Source organism: Eurosta solidaginis, chromosome 1 (assembly GCF_040869045.1).
Source record: "Eurosta solidaginis isolate ZX-2024a chromosome 1, ASM4086904v1, whole genome shotgun sequence".
Lineage (NCBI taxonomy): Eukaryota > Metazoa > Arthropoda > Insecta > Diptera > Tephritidae > Eurosta > Eurosta solidaginis.
The window spans coordinates 117,791,991-117,815,720 of NC_090319.1; the positions used below are offsets into that span (position 1 = coordinate 117,791,991).

General features: G+C 35.7%; 2 protein-coding genes across 4 annotated transcripts in view; one reads left to right on the forward strand and one right to left on the reverse strand.

Moving 5' to 3' along the window:
* opa (odd paired) overlaps window positions 1-6,213 on the reverse strand; it is a 156,992-nt gene extending 150,779 nt beyond the window's left edge. The window contains exon 1 of the mRNA XM_067761597.1: window positions 4,330-6,213. Coding sequence (XP_067617698.1) covers window positions 4,330-5,401 — 1,072 coding nt within the window. The 5' untranslated portion in view covers window positions 5,402-6,213. The remainder of the gene's footprint in view (window positions 1-4,329) is intronic.
* An 8,316-nt stretch (window positions 6,214-14,529) lies between these two features.
* LOC137237670 (RRP12-like protein) overlaps window positions 14,530-23,730 on the forward strand; it is a 312,941-nt gene continuing 303,740 nt past the window's right edge. For 2 of the 3 annotated variants that reach the window (XM_067761634.1, XM_067761645.1), the window contains exon 1: window positions 14,530-14,705. The gene's annotated coding sequence lies outside the window, so the exon portion shown is untranslated. Of the gene's footprint in view, window positions 14,727-23,730 lie in introns of all 3 variants that reach the window. The other variant, XM_067761656.1, reaches the window with a different exon arrangement.

Here is a 23,730-nt window from a genome sequence, read left to right on the forward strand (position 1 = left end):
TTGATAAGCGAAATTCCCAACTTTCGCAAGTTTATTGTCAACCACACATAGGCGAGGCGAATCCTTCTACAAATATGAATGTATCATACACATATTTCGCAGGCGAGGCTCTGTCGACTCCAGTTTCACATGTTTGCATTTTTCAGCGTTTTTTATTGTAAAAGAAAAATCCCATCTTCGTTTTTCTCAAAAATCAAACCTTTTATGGATTTGAATATGCTCAACTCGAATATGTAAACAAGCGTTAGCTATTGGTTTGCGCCACAAATCACGTAACCGAGTTTTTAAACGATTTTATTTAGCTTGAATTGACAGGCTGGCCGGCACGAATCTTGTATTTGAAATTTAACTAACTTCCCGATAAGCTACAAGTTTGAAACTTGGAACATAGTTCAGAACCCAATGACAATGCAATAAATAGAAAAAAACTCCGATAGGTGGCGCATGGATCGAAATATTTAAAATATTTGGAACACATAATAAATACATACATAAATAGCAAGCGACCTCTGAAAAAAAATCGCCGCTAGGTGGCGCAAGGATCGAGATATTAAAAAATCTTAACTGTGGTCCGATTTGGCTCATATTTGGAACAAATATTATATACATTGAATGTATTACATTCCGGTAGAACTACCATCAAAATATTTCGGAGTCCGAGGAGGGACAAGCATACGTGGCGCAGAGTCGAGTAAAGTCTTTGGAAGGATTATGTATTGAGGACATAGATTGTAACAAATTGGCAGGAAAGAGTCCTTGTGATAATGAGTCACTAAATGAACTAAATGGAATGAGAAATAAAAGGCAATTAAATAATGACTAAAAACTAGAAAATAAAATAATAAAAAAAAAAATGTTAAGCGTTGGACGCGTCAAATTTCTATTGACGGTCATATATAAGACCAACTGAGCCTTAATAAGGTTATGCTACGCTTCACATTTGTAGAAATTTCACACGCCCAACGCTTTCATTTAATTGTCTCATCAAAGCCTTAGATTGATGAGGAGTGTAATGACTAATATCTAGGACTTACCTAATTATTTTCTAGCCTTTAATATTATTATTACTTCATTTAAGTTTTGTTTTCAATAAAACCGTTTAACTGAAACATTTTTTTTATTATTTTATTATATCGTTAAAATAGAACTATTTATTCTACAGAATTTTTAAATACTGTCTAAAAGTTCACATTCTAATATGAAAAAAGGCGAATGCTATTGAAAGTTTCATCGATTAGTAGTAAAAAACGCGTTTGAAATTTAATTTTCTAATTTTTTTAGCTATTTTCAATTGTGGGGATAAATTTGGTAGATTCCAAATGATATTTTTTTTATAGATTTTGAGATGCTGGGTTTGAATATGTTTGAAAACATACGTGTTCAAATAATAAAATTTGCGAAACGTACTAATAAACTGTATGCCGTCGTTTTAGTGCAATTTATATGAGCGAGAGTTCGTCAGAGTTTCTAATTAATTTTTAACGAGTTACATATATGGGCGTTTCCAACGTTACGGACGTTCCGTCCTGGCACACTTTTTTAGGTATAAAACCATAGAAGGCATTGGATTATCAAATTTGCAAATATTTTCCGAAAGCGATACATAGCTGCTTTATAGCAATCTAAAGTTGCTCTTCGGACGTTCCGAAAAAGTAGTTCTTAGAATTTAGAGAAATGATTTACATATGAAAATGTTGTAGGAATGGTAAATAAACGAATATACAAGGATTATAGCTGCATAACTTTTATCTCTACAGCGATGATTTTTGTTGGTCAAAAATCGAATTGAAGCTCTTAGGACGTTCCACTTTTATGAGATATGAGAAAATCTATTTCAAATAAATCAAACAAAGAAATAAGAGAGCATTTTCTATAAGCGTTCGGACGTTCCAGTTTTAGACATCATTACAACCTTGACAGCTAATGCTTATCGAAAAACAAATTACGGGAATATAAGGATACTTAAAAATGCCGTTTAGTGCTAAAATTTTGACGCCTAAAACAATCGCTACAACTTATTTTTTAAAACTTAAAATATAAAATGAGTCCGAACGCTGGCAAAAACACATATTTTGAAAACATTTCAAGCTTCAACCCGTATACTTTATTGCTAGTTTTTTTTTTTTTATTATTTTGGCGGGAAATAGTGTGCTCTAAGCAAATATATGGATAATCTTTTAATTTAAATATGTTCATATCTATATTTTGGAGGATTTGCCGAAGTTTATCAAAAAATAAAAAATAATAACTCAGTATATTTGATTAATTTTCAATATCCTCTATATTAGGCAAATAACTTGATAAATATTTTTGATCGTAGAGGACAAGATGTGTGGCGTTCAATTGAAATCTATAAAATTTCCTAGGCACACGTTTACTGTTTTTTTCTCTTGGCTTAAACTTCTACGGACACACCAATATGTATTTTGGCGTCCTAAATAGTGAATATTTCTGTTGTAGTGCATACTTTTTTTACATAGCAACTCAAAATTTATAGTAGGATTTGTTTTTAAGAAAAAACCCAGTTTTTATTTTATTTTTAGCAATTAAAAGATGGCAATTTTTACAAAATTCCAATTTTTTTAATATCGGAAAAATGCCCTTTCAAGCGTTCTTTGTTTGATAACTCTAGCCTCAACCGTTGCTGCGAAATTTTATTAGAAACCATCTACTACGAACTAATGCGATGAAAAATAGTTTTTCAAATCGCTTTGAAAATACCAGACGGCAGAACTCGGCCTCGTTTTCAAATCGGTCATTCATTTCTCCAACGGTTAAAACGATTTTATAAACACATTTGGGATTTAATTCAAATAAAAAATGAGCTGTTCGGTACAATCTTGCTGTTGTACTATAAAATACTATGTCTTATTGTACTAATGTTTAATTAGTAAATAAATACAAATACAAATCTCTTGATTGGTCCAGTAATCGGTGCAGTTCAAACCAAATGGGTTTTGAGTTTTAAAATTAAAAATAATATGTAGATCAGTAGTACTTTTTTAATTGTTTAAGGACGGTTGCTCAGACAGCGATATAAACGCTTCAATAAAATATGTGGTGAACCAGATCTCTTTTGTATAAAACGGTTATTGTAGTTGTAATAACAAGATAAATAATTAATCAATCCAGTTCACAGTGTAATTACTATAAATAAGTAAACCCTCAAAGAAGGAGGCAAACATTTCGGGTGTTTATGTTGGCGAAGGGTGGTCGCCGCTGTGTTGAGTAACTAACGAAAGGTCCCTGATTTAATTATGGGAGAACTTACATCGAAATACTTTCAAAAGGTGTCATGCAGGCCTGCCAGTTTGCGTGAAAAATCAAAAGCATCCCACCACACATTGGAGCTTCTCGCTCGTCGACCTCAATCTTTTCGGAGGTATATCACAGCATGGATGCAAGGTCAGATAGAAAAATATTTTAATTCATATCAATAACATAATATCGTGCGATAAAGCAACAAAAAGATTTCTAAAGGGTAAACGTTTCATGGTGGTTGCACTATACGAGTTTTTCCAAAATATAATATTTTGAACAACATTTTATGAAGTTTTAATTGTTTGATATTCTTGTCCCACTCTGGGTGGATAGGCAGGTCAATATGAAAAAATTATTATGATTATTAAAATAATTATAGTCTACACCAACATGAATTTTTAAAATCTGACTTTAGATTCGTACTCAGTGGCCCCAAAAATTAAATACAACTCTTAGCGCGGCGATGGCGGTAAGGTAAGCCACCATCTGTAAGAATCCGATACTCTAGCCAAATTCCAAAATAGGAAATTAAACTTTGCTGTACACGTAGTTTTGTTGGATATGCATATATCTTATTAAGCTACCTGGTTGAACAGGCCGGTCCATGAGGACCTCACATAGACTGAATAAGTCCGTAGTGTTATTAAGCTACCTGTGTACCTACACATTATATGTACCTTATTGACTTTCGAATGGAATAATGTTCAAATGCGACTTAACACCGTAGAAAACAGCATTTTCCCGAAAGGATTAAATTTTTGCCTGCCGACAAAAATCGGTAAGAACGCCTACAACGGTGCCGCCCCAAATTTAGTTAAACCGATTAAGAAGCAAACAGCAAACAAACAAGTTAAAACAAAATCAAACAGAGCAATGCATTGCTTTACGTATAGCTACTAGCTGAAAATAGTATGTAGATATGTACATATGTACATACATATTGATGTAGGTATGCTTGTACGTTCGGATCTAGTTGAGCTAACGTTTTCACACTGCCTATTACTGTAACTAATTTCAGCATACATAAAAGATTTTGTATTTATTTTTCTTTTTTGTTGAGCGACTTACCGGTATGTGTCCGCTTATGTATCTTCAGATTTTCGCTGCGAGCAAATACTTTGCCACAACCGGGATGTGGACAGGCAAACGGTTTTTCGCCAGTGTGTACACGTATATGATTGACCAGTTTGTATTTGGCTTTGAAGGGGCGACCATTTCGAGAGCATCCAATCCAATAGCAGGCATGCGTAGTACACTCTGGTCCTCCAACATGCTCCACCGTTAGATGTGTGACAATGTCATGCATTGTATGAAATATCTTATTACAAGTTTTTCGTCCATTCGGGCCTCCCGGCTGATCGGGATCTACCCAAAGGCATTGCATCTCCTGTTTAATGGCCGATGCCGCCGACGGCTGGTGACGCATATAACGCAGGAAAGCTCCCGCGCCCGCCGGATGCATGGACATAGCAGGATGTTGATGGTGATGTACGGATGGAAAATTTGCATGATGTTGCGCATGATGTGTATACGGATGCGCATAATCGGCCATTCCCATGCGCATCTGATGTTGGTGATGATGAGCAGCAGCCGCGTGATGATGCGCTGCTGCATGAAAGGGATGATTACCAAAGGATGTGGTTAGATCGGGATGTTGAGCATGGGCCGCGGGAAAGGAGGGGAACAACATGGAATCGGCAGCGGTAGCAGCCGTCGTGGCGGCACTTTGACCGACTAATTGTGATGTGGCTGCGCCCGACATATAATCATTGTCTGTCCGACGTCCTAGAAGAAAATCTCGTGGCGATGAATACGCCGAACTGAGCTGTGTATTGAAGTGACTGTAACCGCTATTCTGATAAGCAGCTGCGCTCACAGGTGAAGACATGTCAGTAACGCTGGTTCCCAACGACATTGCAGATGACATTAGACCACTAGTCTCCAATTGTTGGGACTGTTGTTGTTGGTGCTGCGTTTGTTGTTGTTGGCCCTGGTTTTGTTGTTGTTGTGTGTGGTGCTGCTGTACACTACTGCTCAGCAAATCCGCCTGATTGGTTGGCGTAGTCGGTGACATACGCAGGCCATACGAAGCAAGATGGTGCTGTGAAGGAGTAGGATCGATGAAAGCGTTCATCATCATTTTTAAGGCTTTGGTAGGGGTAAATCTGTGTAAGGAAGGAATTACAGTATATTAACAGTATTTCAGTGCGTCGTGCGGGCACAATAGCTAGAATCGAGAAAATTACTGCAAAAGATACCGCTTTTCAAACTATTGACAGTTCAAGCGGTAAATTTTTCTAGTTTGAGACAATTCTCCCTTTAAGAGCTTTTAGGTAATGCATACAAATTTGCATACACAACAACACATTTTGAAAACACACATTCACGAGCAATTTAGCTTTATTTTAGTATTGCGGAGAATATGGTTTGATTGCGTCAATTTATTTACAAATTTTAACACTTTAAATCACCGCGTTCGTTCTCCGTCGCGTAACAGGTTTTATTTTTCAAAATATTTGCTATTTTCACTATCACTATTTTTTAGTTGTTGTTAAAGTAATTTCACTTAAATCGAATATCGCGGCCTCGGCGCCCTTCTACAAAATTCACGTTATAAATAGAAAACCGTCTATTAGTTAAACGTACTTAATAATTCTAATAGGGTTTTCATATGTTTCCGTTAAAGATCTGTACAATTTGGAATTGCTTATACCAATGTATACCATAAATAACAAGTTTGCGACCGACCGTACCGTACCGATTGATTTCGTATCGTGTGTGTTATCGTTATGGTCGACGCTGTGCGAATGCGGGGTGCACAGTGGTTGGTTTGACTCATTCGGCGTACTTGCATACATAAACCGTTGCACAGTTGAAAAAGAACTAAAACACAACGGCAACAACGAACATTGCCACATAGCATATACATACATAGCTTTAGGAAGTCTATTTACAATCGCCCACAGACCATTCAGACTGGCTGATTGCTGATGCCCATTGAAGGCATTCGACTTAGGTGGTAGTATTTACACTGCAACTATGAGGCACGGAGCACAGCATATGTGCAACAGCAAGAGATCGCATGCCACGTTCCATGGCCTTTGTTGCGCCCGCACACATTTTGTCGACATATGAGGTGAATAAAGTTATTATAAGAAAGTGGTAGTTATAGCATTTGCAAAAGAGCAAAGGGTATAGCTAGCTAATAAGCAAAATAAATATAGTGTGGTGAAAAAGCAAGCATGTATGGTGAATTTAAAAACCGGTTTTACTGCTACTGGGCTTTTTGCATAAGCGAAAGCGAGAAAGCTATAAGCGCAAAATGGCCGTTATGATGCACCAAAAGCGTGCTCAGAAAAGAGGAAACACTCAAAACAGAGAAGAAGCCAATAGAAAAAGCGGGTAAGAACGAAATGCCAATAGTGTTTACTAACAATGCCCGAGCAAATAACACATTTTTGCTGTACTTAGGTAAGAGTAACGGTGTTTGCAATATTGTATGCTATTGCATTCATTCACATCAAGTCTAAAACAATGGTGGTTTATAAAGACGTATCTAATAGTTGGTAGGTATGCATGAATGTGTGTAAGTGGATATTTATGCATGCACATATGTATTTCCAATTTGTATAACACGGTTATAACCTGACTAAGCAAGAAAAACATAAATATGTTCATATATACATAGATAAATGGAAAAAAACATCCGATTGGGTGGGCGTGTTCACTCTGTTTATGTTTATTTGTTTTTGTAAAGTTTTCTCATCATATTAGCGTAGTTCTGAATTCCACTTGTATTTTGTTCATTTAGTGGTTGTGTACGTGGGCGTGTCAACGCATGACTTTTAAGCCATCCCAATCGAAGCAAATAAAAATGCAAGCTTTCAACCTGACGAACCCTGCAACTGAGGTTATAGACAATGCTGCGATTGGTTGGACCCGTAGGACATAAATAGACATTGAATATTTAAGTACATATCAATATGTAGGCGCCTAAATATATATGTTAGCATAATGTTCTTAGTTGGTTATGTTGGTATATCGAAAAAACTAGAAAAGTCAACATGTTGAGTTGAATCAGTTTACAATAAAACGTGAAATTTAAAAAAAAGCATCGTAAACTGGGCAAAAGAGTCCTTGTCATACCTACCTAAATAGTGTTTTATATCCATATAAACGTACCCTACAGTAACTAACTACTAGTTAGCTGACATATTATGCAGAACGTACAACCTCTGAATATATTTCGGATTTTACCCTCAAAAGTCGATATCTAGTCTGCGTTTTTTCAAAGAAAACTAACATGTAACATTGGTTTATTGGAAACCAACCTACATATTAGAGGTTCACGCCGATCACTTTATCGGCGGCGGCGGCGTAGGCTCTATTATATACCGGCGACTGCGACGTCGGCGGCGCGCCGGCCTACGCCGGTGTTCCTATTTTAAAAAGCTTAATTTTTCTATTTAAAAAAATAATACTTAGGAAAGGTATTCTTTGTATGTATTTAAGGAATTCACCGTGTTGGCCATTTCGGAAAGATCCGGGGTTTGTGCCTCAAGATCTAGCAGACCGTTAAAAAATTTTCAGTAGTAGCTTCTTGCTGAGGGATTGTCCCTCGTTCGCTTACTCCAGAGAGGCTTCGAACCTAACCCCGGTCTTTGGAATTGGTACTGCTGCGTCTGCTGAAAATAAATAGAGATACATTAAATAGTCAAACTTTTGTCTGTATATCTCGTGCAAAGCGTAGTTTCACCTAGGGTTAACTCCTAATAATCGTCGCGAACACAATTCCTTTAAATCAGTTGTGGCTCCTTGGCAGTCTCGCAGCAAGGCGACTCACGGTTGCTGTTAATGGTCTATTAATACTCTTGACTCTCGTGGCATAGGACGCATCCAGTTTTTCTGAGCTACAATTCCCGATGATTAAGAGCTACAATTCCCGATGTGCGAACAGTAGCAATCCCGGCCACCAGTCGCTACCACGCCTCCTGAGCCTCACACCATATGCCAGCATAGAAGCTATAGGACTGCAACTTCGAACTCATATGTACCTTCGTCGACGTCACTTTCCTAGAAGCTATAGGTGTAGCTCCGAAGACTTTCTAACGGAAGTTTTTGTCGCGCTATGCTGCCGAGCTACACCAGAGAAGCACCTTGAAACGTTAGGAGTGACTATTCGGCCAAGGATGCCGCCCTCGAAATCATAATCAGTCTAAGTGGATGTCATTGCGTAACTCATGGGTGAAAATCGAATAATCTCGGCGCATCTACATAATTAAAATTTTACAAGGACCCTGGATAAAATTTTTAAAATTTAGACCAAAGTTTGCAGATGTTTGTGTTCACAACATTGATTTCAATAGTCTGCGTTAAATCAAAACGATATTTTAGAATGAAATTCGAAAAATGTTAACTTCTGTTTCCGGCCTTATGATATAAGAGCTCATTATGGATGACCGCGTAGCTTCAGTTTTCAGACTAGTTCGACTGTCCACTACGTTAGGGTAGTAGAACACACGGTCCTTGGTTTGACTGTCTTGGGAAAGCTTTTCCTAACTTTAGGAAATCTCAAACCGGGAGACTTGGGTATTGAAGGATTAAGTGTGAAAATCAAAATTAACATTTCAGACCCTATTGTATAGTTTCGCAAATAGACAACAGATGTTTGAATGTAAGCCCAAGTGATTTTTGAAACCCTTATACGTACATATATCCTCAACTTAAGTATGAGGTAAGAATCATTTCAAAGGAGTGTTTATGCCCCTAGAACCTACTAAAGGATTTTGCGTCACTGATTTCGCTTATTCTTTCAGCCAATCGCAATATAAATTTTTTTTAAATCGGCGCCTTTTTTGGTTAATTTGCTTTTTTTCTTAACAACTTGAGGACAATTTGAAAACATGTTGGACTTGGGTCATTTTATTTGAATTCATTGTTCATTATTAATTTTTTGAAAAAAAATTGCAAAGTGAGCATATAAATTTATTAGATATATAACTTTTTTATTTGTGTTTTGTTTTAATAACTTGGTGAATTGGGTGATGCAAAGTCCGTGTTAAGCTGACATCGAAAGCGCCTGTTTTTATACTCAGTTGAGCAGAGCTCACAGAGTATATTAACTTTGATTGGATAACGGTTGGTTGTAAAGCTATAAAGGAATCGAGATAGATATAGACTTCCGTATATCAAAAACATCAGTATCGAAAAAAAATTTGATTGAGACATGTCCGTCCGTCCGTCCGTTAACACGATAACTTGAGTAAATTTTGAGGTATCTTGATGAAATTTGGTATGTAGCTTCCTGGGCACTCATCTCAGATCGTTGTTTAAAATGAATGATATCGGACTATAAACACGCCCACTTTTTCGATATCGAAAATTTCGAAAAATAGAAAAAGTGCGATAATTCATTACCAAAGACGGATAAAGCGATGAAACTTGGTAGGTGAGTTGGACTTATGACGCAGAATAGAAAATTAGTAAAATTTTGGACAATGGGCGTGGCACCGTCCACTTTTAAAAGAAGGTAATTTAGAAGTTTTGAAAGCTGTAATTTGGCAGTCGTTGAAGATATCATGATGAAATTTGGCAGAAACGTTACTCCTATAACTATATGTAAGTTTAATAAAAATTAGCAAAATCGGAGAACGATCACGCCCACTTTAAAAAAAAATTTTTTAAGTCAAATTTAAAAAAAAAAAGTTAATATCTTTACAGTATATAAGTAAATTATGTCAACATTCAACTCCAGTAATGATATGGTGCAACCAAATGCAAAAATAAAAGAAAATTTCAAAATGGGCGTGGCTCCGCCCTTTTTCATTTAATTTGTCTAGGATACTTTTAATGCCATAAGTCGAACAAAAATTCACCAATCCTTGTGAAATTTGGTAGGGGCTTAGACTCTAGGACGATAACTGTTTTCTGTGAAAAAGGGCGAAATCGGTTAAAGCCACGCCCAGTTTTTGTACACAGTCGACCGTCTGTCCTTCCGCTCGGCCGTTAACACGACAACTTCAGCAAAAATCGATATATCTTTACTAAACTTAGTTCACGTGATTATCTGAACTCACTTTGTATTGGTGTAAAAAATTGTCGAAATCCGACTATGACCACTCCCACTTTTTCGATATCGAAAATTACGAAAAATGAAAAAAATGCCATAATTCTATTCCAAATACGAAAAAAGGGATGAAACATGGTAATTGGATTGGTTTATTGACGCAAAATATAACTTAAAAAAAAAAACTTTGTAAAATGGGTGTGACACCTACCATATTAAGTAGAAGCAAATGAAAAAGTTCTGCAGGGCGAAATCAAAAGCCCTTGGAATCTTGGCAGGAATACTGTTCGTGGTATTACATATATAAATAAATTAGCGGTACCCGACAGATGATGGTCTGGGTCACCCTGGTCTACCCTTACGGCGATATCTTGAAATGGCGTCCACCTATAGAACTATGGCCCACTCCCTCTTAAAATACTCTTTAATACCTTCCATTTGATACACATGTCATACAAACACATTCCAGGGTTACCCTAGGTTCATTTTCCTACATGTTGGTTTTCCCTTATTTTATCTGCATAGCTCTTAACTTAGTATGTAATGTTCGGTTACACCCGAACTTAGCCTTCTTTACTTGTCTTAAATAACTTTTGAACAGTTAGAAAGAGTTAAATTTCGCAATTAGTTTCTGCGGATGCGCATCCGTTGACACCACTTTCGACCATAACCGACCAATTTTCGACATGAACAATAAATGGCCTAAACAGTCTTAAACGAGACATTCGACGGTGGCGTGCGAAAAACGACCCTAATCGGCGGCGGCGGCGGCGTTTATCGGCGGCGTATATCTCTAATACAAACCATGCATTCCATCAAAATTGGAAATATTTTTTTAATTCAATGAGTATTAGTTTTCCTAAATATGTTAAGAACTGACAAAGGTTAGGTTGGACTGGCCGGTCATTAAAGACCTCACATAGACTCATTGTGTCCATAGTGTTACCAGAATTTGTTTGACAACAAAACGGAAGAACCCCAATCAGGTACCAGGACTTATGTTATAGAATAACTCCGTCTTCTTGGCAAATACTAGAAGTTTTCTAGGATCTATCTTAAATGCTGCCTCGAGATCTGGCAACTCTGTCTCTCCTAATAACATGTTTAATCGTTTCTTCCTACAGTTCGCACTTCCTACACCTGCTGTTAATCCCGACGTTAGAAGGCAGTGCCCAGTTAGTATGCCCATAGTGAGCCTTAAGTCTTCTATCTTCGGAGATATGAGCCACTTTGTGAGTCTTATATCGTAGGCTTTGCACATGATCTTAAAAATTTTGCAGCCCCACGCATTTGTCCACGCCTTTCCTGCTTGATGGATCATATGCGAGTCCTGTATCCTTTTGATTTCTCCCAAACGGGTTGGGACATCCATCGTAGATTCAGGAAGTATTGCACCCTGCCAGTATTGGCGTATGTTCCGGCCAGAACGACGGTTTTCCAATGCCTCTTCGCATTCCAGAACACTTCTTGATGAAGTACTGTGTGAGATTATTGCCTTAAACGCCAGCACGCTTCCTCTGGAATTTCTGCTGCTTTCTTCGCGGCTATAATTTCCGCCTGAAAGACGCTGCACTAATATGGCAGCCTGTAGGATCTAATTATTACTGGATCGACATAGTAAACAGCAGATCCGACCCTTTCCATTAATTAGGAACCATCCGTATACATCTGTATAGTAGTAGTAGCTCTGTAGTTTATGCCCTCTGGCACCAGTGGTGTAGTGGGGTTTTCTTGCGCCCGGGGAAAATATTTTTTATTTGCATATTGGTTTAAAGTTATCACTATAGAAAAGATAAAAATTCCGGAGGAATTGAACGTTGAAATGAATCTTTTCCAACAAATATGGACAGCCAATGAACCTATTAATAATGTTATACGTGAAGGATAAGCAAAGTATGGATCTACGACTTTCAAGAGACTTCAAACTTAAGAGCATAAGACGAGCAGAATAAGAAGGTATAGGTTCCGAGAAGTTTAACTGCCGAAGGGTGTATTTAAGAAACAATTTTTTCTCAATTCTGTTTATAGCTGTAAGATTATTTGGTCTCCAAATAAAAGCAGCATATTCTAAATGAGACGTGATAAAAGAGGTATGGAGCAGTTTGATGGTATAGGGGTCAGTAAATTTCGAGCTATTGCGTCTAACAAAACCAAGCATGGAGTATGACTAAGAAGTTATTAAATTCATATTGTTGTTAAAAGATAATTTAATATCAAAGATTATGCCAAGGTCCTTAATCTCACTAACGGATTGAAGATCACAATTAGATATACTATATTTTGTATTCAAAATGTTAACGGATTTAGAAAAGGTCATTTGAAAACATTTAGACGTGTTCAAAGAGAGACGAGATTTCTCGCACCACAGATGTAGCTTATTGATATCCTTTTGCAACTTCACGGCATCCTCTGGTGCCTAATTTATTGAAAATAACTTAAAATCATCAGCAACAGTAAACACTCAGCAAATGAAAAATAACTAACAATATCATTAATATATGAAATGAATAGTAGGGTACCTAAATAACTTCCCTGTGGAACATCAGATGTCGCTCTGAACGGACTGGAGGATACGCCGTCAATAGTAATACAATGCCTGTTGCACTAGTAGGAACTTATCCATAGCAGAAATGTAGAATGAAAGCCGATATAGCGCAATTTGTTAATTAAAACACTATGAGACGCTCTATTGGAAGCTTTTGTAAAATCTGTGTAAATGAAATCCACCTGGGAACCAGCTAAAAAGGAGTCAATGCAGTATTCACTAAATACTGCTAGATTAGAAACTGTTGACCTATCAGCGATGAATCCGTGCTGATAGGGAGAAATGAGAGACTTAAAAGCAAAGCTCAACTTTGCATTTACAACATGTTTAAAAAGTTTCAAAATCGTGGATAGCTTCTATCGAAATCTGTATTATAAAATTCACCGAAGCCCTTCCAATTTCCTCCTAAGTCGTTATTATCCTTCTTTAAAAAACTTCCAACGTCTAAGGGAAATTCAAATTTAAAACAAGTAAGAAAGTCTAAATTCGGGTGAAACCGAACATTACATACCCAGCTGTACACTTGAAATGCTGTTGTTTTTTGTTTTGTGTGCTTAACAGTGTTAAAGGCTGCGTAATAATACATATACATATGGTTCTATTCTGAACTAATTTTTCTTCTGGGCTCCCGAAACATAGAAAATTGCTTAGTCATAAAAGGGGTGGCGCCACGACCATTTTTTTAAATTTGAAGTTTTTCCTATTTATTGTTATAAATCCACTTGGGAAATGAAATACCATTGATATAAAGCTCTTTTTTGCAAAGATATAGCTTATTTCATTCATCCACAATCCTTTTAAAAATCTTTTATATACAAGTGGGCGTGGTCCTTAACCGATTTCGTAAATTTTTCTTCAAAGCGTTCCTTGCAATAAAGACAACCTTTCTGTCGAATTTTGCTACGATAGGTTAACGACATCACTTCTGGCGTCGTTGGAGAGACGAGTATCTTTTGAGTTTGCAACACCGCACCAAATTGTTTCGTCCGTCAAGTAATTTCAAAGAAGGAGATGTTGTGGCTGTATTCAACGAAGATACCCCTCCCACAAAGTGGACACTAGCGAGAGTAGTTCGATGTCATCCGGGAGCTGGCTGTCGCATACGGGTCGTCACAGTCAAAACGCCCAATGGCGAATACAAGCGGCCAATAGCAAAAATATGCCTTTTACCTATGAAAGGAGATTTACCTTGCGAGAACGAAGACTCGTAAATAGACATTTTTCAATCATGCTAAGATTACTTACTTTTAAGAATTTTTGCAAACAGTCGAATCTGTAACCTAATAATTTACTTATGTTAAGATTTTTTTCATATTCATTAACGTAATGATTTAACTCTGTTAATTTTCTTTGCTATTTGATAAACAAAGAAATCAATTGTTAAATTTTCTTTTCTAATATTTTTCATGTTTTCAAACAAACAACAAAAAATCAAATATAATTTAAAGTTGAACGTATCATACGTAATAAGATAGTTCAAGAGCGGCGGTATGTTTAGTTCGAATTTGCATACATTAAACTTATTGTGAAATCTAGTATTACAAGGGTTAATACACAAGCATGTCAAGCCTGTATATTCTGACATTTGCATTATCTCTATTCCGTTTTGTTATTACTATTCTTATATACATTCACTGCAGTCCATTTATACCGCTCGCTAATAAGTAATTGCTTACTAATACTTGCCTTTTATTTCGAGAATATTAATTTGTAATAATAAAGTTATTTATTAATAAGAATCAAAGTATTCTCGCGTGTATTTATTTCTATTGGGAACCACCGCATCACGGTAGCAGGAGCATTTCTTGCCGTCCACACAAACCGCCGCAAAAGGTAAAACTCCATCACGAAGAGGTAACAATCCGCACCATCTTTTATGAGTGAAATGAAATGAAATTGTGGGTGCTTATGTGTACTTATCCAGCGTCTCGGACGAGGATTCTCGTATATGGTGAACATCGTGGCAACCATTTTAAACACCATGGCGCATAGTCAAAGTCAAAATAAAATAGGTTTCAAATTTAGTTTCAGCTTTTTTGAGAGATAGCTCATAGAAATTATGTCAAAAAGCTGCAACTAAATTTAAAACCTATTTTATTTTGACTATGACTATGCGCCTATGATTTTGAGTACAGAATCTTAAAACTCATGTCACATGATGAAATTCATGAATTCCATTGTTCTGCTTTGAGTCGAGCATTGCAGTTGAAAAATCAAAACCTGGAAGAAGCTACAAAATTGGCAAATGATTGTTCCGAAAGTGATTTCGATTCTGAAGGCAAAATATGTCCACATTTTGCGACCAAAGCGTTTAAAATGAGCTGGATGCGCTGTCAGTAGATTTTCTTAAAATCTCCAGGACCCTGTAATTTTCGCCTTTTTCCAGGTAATATATGTGAACGCATGAAAAATTGTGAATACATATTGCGAGTTTTGCCAGTATTGCCAGTTACTACAGAAACTCCAGAATGTTATTTTTTAACGTTGAAAAGAATTAAGAATTATTTGAGAAATACGATGAGACAAGAGAGTCTCAAGGGTGTAGCTTCTTGAAATATCCATATCCGGATTAATTTGACTGAAGATGACTTCCTGAAAGATTTTTTTCCAAAATCCTCAAATATTTAAAAACGATTAAGTATGGCACGAATGGTTTTTGGAACACAATTGAAATTGATATTAAATTCATACACACGATTTGCAAACATTAAATAAAATAACCGATATAATTTTCTTTCCAATCACACAACTTTTTTTAATTCTCGAGCAGAATTTTACTTGCCTACAAACATACATAGTTGGGTATATATTATTGATTTGAAGTTTGTTAACGGGTTTTAAAGAGAAGAGGTATATGGCGTTCCAATCTTGATAGATACAATCTCGCGTACGTCAATAGGTGTCAGTTATGGTGAAGCAGGATGTTTTGCGTAGTTTGCTATAGGATAACCAAAATCGCTTATGCGGCTTAGCGCCAATTAATGATGATGACGACATGCCTACATGTACATATGCATTTGTTTACAGTAGATTCTCTGACAATTCCCAGATTCCAGTTAGCTTAAAGCGAGTTATATTTCTGAATTCCATACCAAGCAGTGAGATATATTTTTTGTGGGTTATTGTATTGAAACTAAACGTACGAGTGCTTTGTTTTCTATCGGGTTCACCTTCTGTCACCCGCACTGCCACCTTCTTCTTCATTGATCTTGATTAATTATATCTACACATTTTCAGTTTTAGCATTTTGTGGTAATTTTTCATTCTAATTTTTACACTCGCTTCATTCGCTTGTAATTATTTGTTCATGCTGTTAGTACAATTTTACATATTTACAACTACATACATCCATTATGAGCTTTTTATACATTTGTAACAGTGGCGGAACAAACAAATATTTTTCTTTTCTTGAACCCAAAACCAATTTTCCCCTTTGGTTTTGGGTTCAGGTAAAATATTTGTTAAAAATCAAATTTAAATGAAGCACCCCTCTATTGATTTGAGTACGAATGACCCCGCAGACAAATTTGAGAGGCGCTGCCATATTTTTACTTCCTTTATATTAGGTCGGTTGAATGTTTGTCCGCTTTTCATACAAATGTTGCAACCGATTTTTAAGTAACTTCTCATTGAGCTACAAACGTGAAACAAAGGAAAAAAAATCCGTTAGGTGGCGCACGGATCGGAATAATTAGATAAAAACTTGAAAATTTTCAAACGAGCTTTTTAGTAACTTCTCGATGAGCTAGAGACTTGAAATTTCAAACTTAATTCAGAGGTCGTTGACAGCCGATGACACGATACAAAAAGATTCGCTAGGGGGCGCACAGGATGAGATATTTAGAAAAATCGTACGAAACGGAGGGAATTTTGGGATTGATTTTTATGTACGTTCTCAATGAGCTACAACTGTAAAACTTCACAGATAGGATAAGACGCTGGGAAACTTTAAGAAAAGGAGAAAAAATTCCGTTAGGTGGCGCACGGATCGAAATATTTAGATAAGAATTTGGAAATCTGGTGTTTTGAGATCGATTTTAAAGTAACAATCTCATGGAGCTAAAAACATGAAACCTCAGAGACAGGTTAAGTAAGACACGTGACAAAGGAACAAAAGGAGAAAAAAATTCCGTTAGGTGGCGCACTGATCGAAAAAATCAGATAATAATTTGGAAATTTGAAGCCGAGTTTTACATAACTTCTCGATGAGCTAGAGGCTAAAAATTTAGAGCTTAATTCAGAGGTTGATGACAGCCGATGACACAATACAAAAAGTTTCGCTCGGGGGCGCACGGACTAAGATATTTAGAAAAATCAAACGGAACGGAGGAATTTTGGGATTTATTTTTATATAATTTCTCTTTGAGCTACAAGCGTAAAATTTAACAGATAGGTTAAGACACCGAGAAAATGTAAGAAAAGGAGAAAATAAAAATAAAAACTTTGATTTTTAAATTTTGACATAGAAATTGCAAAAATATATATGGAAATAAAAATATAATAAAGGTGGAGCGCAATTGATTGACTAATAATATCTCCTTTCCTACCAATCCAAATAATGTGCGCTCCACGTTTATATTTTTACTTCTCATAAATATTTTTGCAATTTCTTTGTCAAAATTTAAAAATCAAAGTTTAGCAAGAATATGTCTTTATATAAGGAGACATTTTTGTCTGATTTTTGTCCATTTATATAAAGGCAGTGCTTAACATTTTTTACTTTATTTTTATTTAATAGAAAATTGTAAAAGTAGTCATAGTGCCAGCAATGTTTGAAGCATGTAAAAATATGAAAACAAATATTGCTTCACATTTTACATAGCTTATAGCAAGCATTGACCCTAAATGTTTTACGACTTAACCAAATGTACAATTCAGTATTGGTTTAGAGCAAAACGGCTCTTTTGGAGTTAGTGCCCAAAAGCCCTTTTTCATAGGTTATAGCATTTATTGGTACGCAGTTGAAAACTGGTGTTTAAATGTAAAACCATGTGTCGCACCACACAAATATTGGAGCTATTTTCTGGAATAACTTAAATCTGTCAAAGTACTTCACACTTTTTGAATACATTGAAAATTTATTTGTATTAAATTAAAAAAATAATATATCAATAGCTACACAAATATTGGACCTATTTTCTGGAATAACTAAAACCTTTCACAGTACTTCACACTTTTAGAATACATTGAAATTTAATTGGTTTCCAATCAAAATAAAAAAGTTTCAAATAAAAACCAAAAATCTTCAAATTGAAACCAATAACTTTCAGGGTGTAAAAATAAAAATAAAAACAATTTAAACAAAAATATGATTTAGGTTGAAATCAAAATAGTTTTGAAATAGAAATTGTAAAATTTAAAATAAAGGATTATAATCCTTTTTTGAAATTTTAAAAAGTATTTTTAAATTTGACTTGTTTTATTTTAAAAGTAACCAGCTTTGTAAAAGTAAAAAATAATGTAGTTTCAATTTGAAATAGCAAATTATGCAGTCCAAATCGAGTTTTGAGCCGTCATTCTCATAGGTGCCACATAAATTCAATTTTTAAAACAAACTTGGTTAAGTCACGTGTAACTTTAATACAATTTGGAAATCATTGGAAAATCGGAGATTTCAATGGCACAAAATATTCCGAAAACTTGAATCTCTATTAAAATTCTTAAATTTTGAGTAACCACTTTCTTGATTATATATGAGTCCTGAAGACTTGCTCGTTTTAGGGAGTTTTATCGTTAGTGATGGCCAGCTTCCGGATATTGATTAGGTACATTACGAAAAATACCAATTTGCGATACCAATTTGATATAAGCACGTTGAACTTTCTAGGTTATCCAACCCTCTCCTTCCATTGGAAACTTGGGGTCGCCAGAGCCTCGCCTGCTAAACAAACGGGAGGTTGATGAAGATGACTTTGACAGAAGCTATATTGCTCTGGCAACCCCTTGAAAAGGTTGCGCTATACAACTCCTTGAGCTCCCAATATTTGAAACCGTTCGTTGCAGTAAAAATATTAGACGGTCATATAAGGTAAAAATTAAATATCTCTGCCGAATTTTTATGAATTTGCCCCGACCGTAGACCATTGTCGACATAATTAACTACAGTTCCTTGGTTAATATTTCTTTGTATATAGTAAATAATCAAGTAAAGCGTTATTAAAAATGAAAAAATTATGCAAACATTTTTATTTCGTAAATTTTACTTACATATTTTAAAATAAATTAACCATTTTCATACCGTTGAGCGGCAAAATGGACACTTTCGTATAAACTATAAGTTTTGTTCCCAAACTAAACTGAAAAAGGAGTTTTTGGCTCCTTACCACAGATTTTGATACTCTACTCCACTAGACTTTTGACTTGGTATGCATATATACGCGATAAAAAAGAATATTTCATAAGGGTTTTCAACCCGAAACTCCCACAAATCTGCCATACTCCATCGTGCACATACCTATATATATCTGCTTTTATATTTTTGTGTAAAGTATAAGTGGTAAATTGTTTAGTTTGTTGTTGTCGCTATTATTGTTGCAAACAAGATTAATTAAGTGCCAAATATTTGTACAAACCTTTAGATACGCTAATTTAAGATAAATTTTGCGTGAATACCTACCATACCCCGAGCGCTACTCACAAAGGGGCGCCATACGTCCGTAAACAAAAAATTGCTGGAAAATTAGCATTTTTTTTATAATTGATTTCCTCAATATGTATGTACGTACATATGTCAAATTTAGGCCCAGTGCAATATAACTAATCGAGTGCTAAGTGGAATTACACCCTTTCTCGGCTGCCAGTTCAAAAACGCCCCATCTCAGGATTTGTTTCAAAACGCCCTATGGAGGGTGGGGCCGTGTGTAAAGTTCACGTAAGTGGGAAAATCGCCATTGATAAAGGCTCAGCAACCTTCGAAACTTATCTATCTTCCTTCGCAGCTATGGCAAGTGTCTGAAATACTGTCTATCTTCTATTCTAAATTAAAAAATAATTTTACAATTATACAAAACTTAAAAAATTATAATTATCATAAAAATTATTGTTCTGGCCTTGAGCTCGAACCTGAAATTTTCTTTTGTTTTTATTTTACAATTAAAAACATCTAAAAAAAATGATAAAATTAACCATTCAGCCAAGTTTTTCAATACCAATTTTTGAAACTTTTAATTGCATTTGCCTTTTTTCATGTTGGAATCTATGTGCAATTTAAGACAGTATTTGAAAATTCTTCAGATATAATAGGTTATTTGTAAGAGTATAAAACTTCGGTCATATACAGTGTTGTGCAAAACAAAAAAACAGGCAACAAATTCAATGAAAATATATAAGGGGCTGAATTTTGCACGGTAATAAATTTAAAGCACTGTTTTTTTTAAGTATGTCATTGACGGGTCAACTGTATATAAAACATTCACTAACTTAAAGCAGTTACAAGTGAGGACAACAACAAAAATGTGTAGTTATCCTAGCATGGAGCTGTACAAAACTAAAGCAACAAACCAATATTTTGGAAACGAACCTTTCTTTCTTACTAGGCTAGTATAGTTCCAACCCAAAGGGGTGATTGGGCTCCGAGTAGTGATCTCAGCTGTTAATCCCTTTTGATCTTTCATAGCAGGTAGTAGCGGCTTCGTGCAAAAATATGCTTTAGCAGGGAATATTCCTGCTTTGCGCACAGGTATATTAACTTTGGTAACATAATGGTTGGTTGTACAGGTATAAAAGAATCGAGATAGATATAGACCTCCATATATCAGACTCGTCAGTATCGAAAAACAATTTGATTAAGCAATGTCCGTCCATTAACACCATAACTTGACCAAATTCGTTATACGGGCTTATCTGGACCCAGAATAGATAGGTATTGAAAATGAACGAAATCGGGCGATAACCATGCCCACTTTTTTGATATCAAACATTTTGAAAAATGGAAATAATGAGATAATTCAAAAGATAATACCGTTAAGCTAATGAAATTTGGTAGGTGGATTGGTTTTATGACGCAAAATATAAATTCTCAAAAATTTTGGCATCGCCCACTTGTAATAAAATCAATTTTACAAATATTATTAATCAAAAACAGATAAACCTATCATAACTTAATTCGGCAGAGAGCTTGCCTTTACTGTACGGAATGTTTCGAAGAAAAATTAAAGAAATCGATTAGGGACCACACCCACTTTTATATTAAACATTTTAAAAGAAGTCGTGGACGAATAAAATAAGTTATACATTTGCAAAAACGAGCTTTATATCAATGAAATTTCTTTTCCCAAGTTGAAGTATAGCAAGAAATAGGACAAAATTCAAGTCTTTGAAAATGGGCGTGGTACCGCCCGTTTTATGACTAAGCAATTTTCTATTTTTCGGGAGCCATAACTTGAAGAAAAATTTACATATCTTGATAAAATTGGATAAAAATATTTTCGGTTGAAGCCACGCCCAGTTTTTATACACGGTCCACCGTCTGTCCTTCCGCTCGGCCGTTAATACGATAACTTGAGCAAAAATCGATATATCTTTACTAAACTCAGTTCTCTCGGATTTCGGCCATTTTTTACACCAATACAAAGTGAGTTCAAGCACTTTGTATTGGTGTAAAAAATGGCCGAAATCCGACTATGACCACGCACACTTTTTCTATATCGAAAGTTACGAAAAATTAAAAAAATGCCATAATTCTATACCAAATACGAAAGAGGGATGAAACATGGTAATTGGATTGGTTTATTGACGCAAAATATAACTTTAGAAAAAAACTAGGCAAAATGGGTGTGACACCTACCATATTAAGTAGAAGTAAATGAAAAAGTTCTGCCAGGCGAAATCAAAAGCCCTTGGAATCTTGGCAGGAATACTGTTCGTGGTATTACATATATAAATAAATTAGCGGTACCCGACAGATGATGTTCTGGGTCACCCTGATCCACATTTTGATCAATATCTCGAAAACGCCTTCACATATACAACTACCACCACTCCCTCTTAAAATACTCATTAGCACCTTTCATTTGATACCCATATCGTACAAACAAATTCTAGAGTCACCCCTTTACGGCGGTATCTCGAAAAGGCGTCCACCTATAGAACTAAGGCCCACGCCCTTTTAAAATACTCATTAACACTTTTCGTTTGATACCCATATTGTTCAAACAAATTCTAGAGTGACCCCTGGTCCACCTTTATGGCGATATCTCGTAAAGCCTTCCACCTATAGAACTAAGGCCCACGCCTTTTAAAATACTCATTAACGCCTTTCATTTGATACCCATATCGTACAAACAAATTCTAGAGTCGCCCCTGGTCCACCTTTTTGGCGATATCTCGAAAAGGCGTCCACCTATAGAACTAAGGCCCACGCCCTTTTAAAATACTCATTGACACCTTTCATTTGATACCCATATCGTACAAACAAATTCTAGAGTCGCCCCTGGTCCACCTTTATGGCGATATCTCGGAAAGGCGTCCACCTATAGAACTAAGGCCCACTCCCTTTTAAAATACTCATTGACACCTTTCATTTGATACCCATATCGTACAAACAAATTCTAGAGTCGCCCCTGGTCCACCTTTTTGGCGATATCTCGAAAAGGCGTCCACCTATAGAACTAAGGCCCACGCCCTTTTAAAATACTCATTAACACCTTTCATTTGATACCCATATCGTACAAACAAATTCTAGATTCCGCCCCGGTCCACCTTTATGGCGATATCCTTAAATGGTGTCCACCTATAGAACTATGCCCACTCATCTTAAAATACTCTTTAATACCTTCCATTTGATACACATGTCATACAAACGCATTCTAGAGTGAACCCTGATCCACCTTTATGGCTATAACCCTATATGGCGTCCACCCATAGAACTATGGCCCACTCCCTCATAAAATACTCTTTAATGCCTTTCATTTGATACACATTCCAGGGTTTCCCTCGGTTCATTTTCCTACATGGTTATTTCCCTTATGTTGTCACCATAGCTCTCAGCTGAGTATGTAATGTTCGGTTACACCCCAACTTAGCCTTCCTTACTTGTTTTAAACTATATTTATGTTATTTATTTTAAATAATGCGTTGGTGTTTTTTTCTCCGGGGGTAACCAAATTTCGATATGTTCTAGTTCTTCTGCACTCTAAATCGAAAATCGTAAATTTACTACCAAAATGGTAGGCAAAATGTGTAATACTTTAGACACAATATGCCTAAAATTGTACTCACCAGTTGCTTATAATTACACCCTAAAAGCGCGATTTTAAACACTAAGGCCAAATTTTTTGTAAATAAAAGGCCAGGTCTTTTTTAATTTTATTTTTAACTTAAATATTTATTTATTCACATTTGTTTATTCATTAAGTTATTAAGATATTTTTTACATAGAAGAAAACTAAAATTACAAAATAGTATTAAGTTTTTAATTCATTAATTTCATAAATATTTATTTATTAAATAATAATTAATTAATATTTTATAATTTCATCAAAATCTGATGGAGTTGGTTTCAATGCATATCGGTTTAGATATGAAATTCAGCATAGAACAAAACTACAATAAACAAGTAAGGAAGGTTAAGTTCGGGTGTAACCGAACATTACATACTCAGTTGAGAGCTATGGTGACAACATAAGGGAAATAACCATGTAGGAAAATGAACCGAGGGAAACCCTGGAATGTGTATCAAATGAAAGGCATTAAAGAGTATTTTATGAGGGAGTGGGCCATAGTTCTATGGGTGGACGCCATTTAGGGTTATAGCCATAAAGGTGGATCAGGGTTCACTCTAGAATGCGTTTGTACGATATGGGTATCAAATGAAAGGTGTTAATGAGTATTTTAAAAGGGAGTATTCCTTAGTTCCATA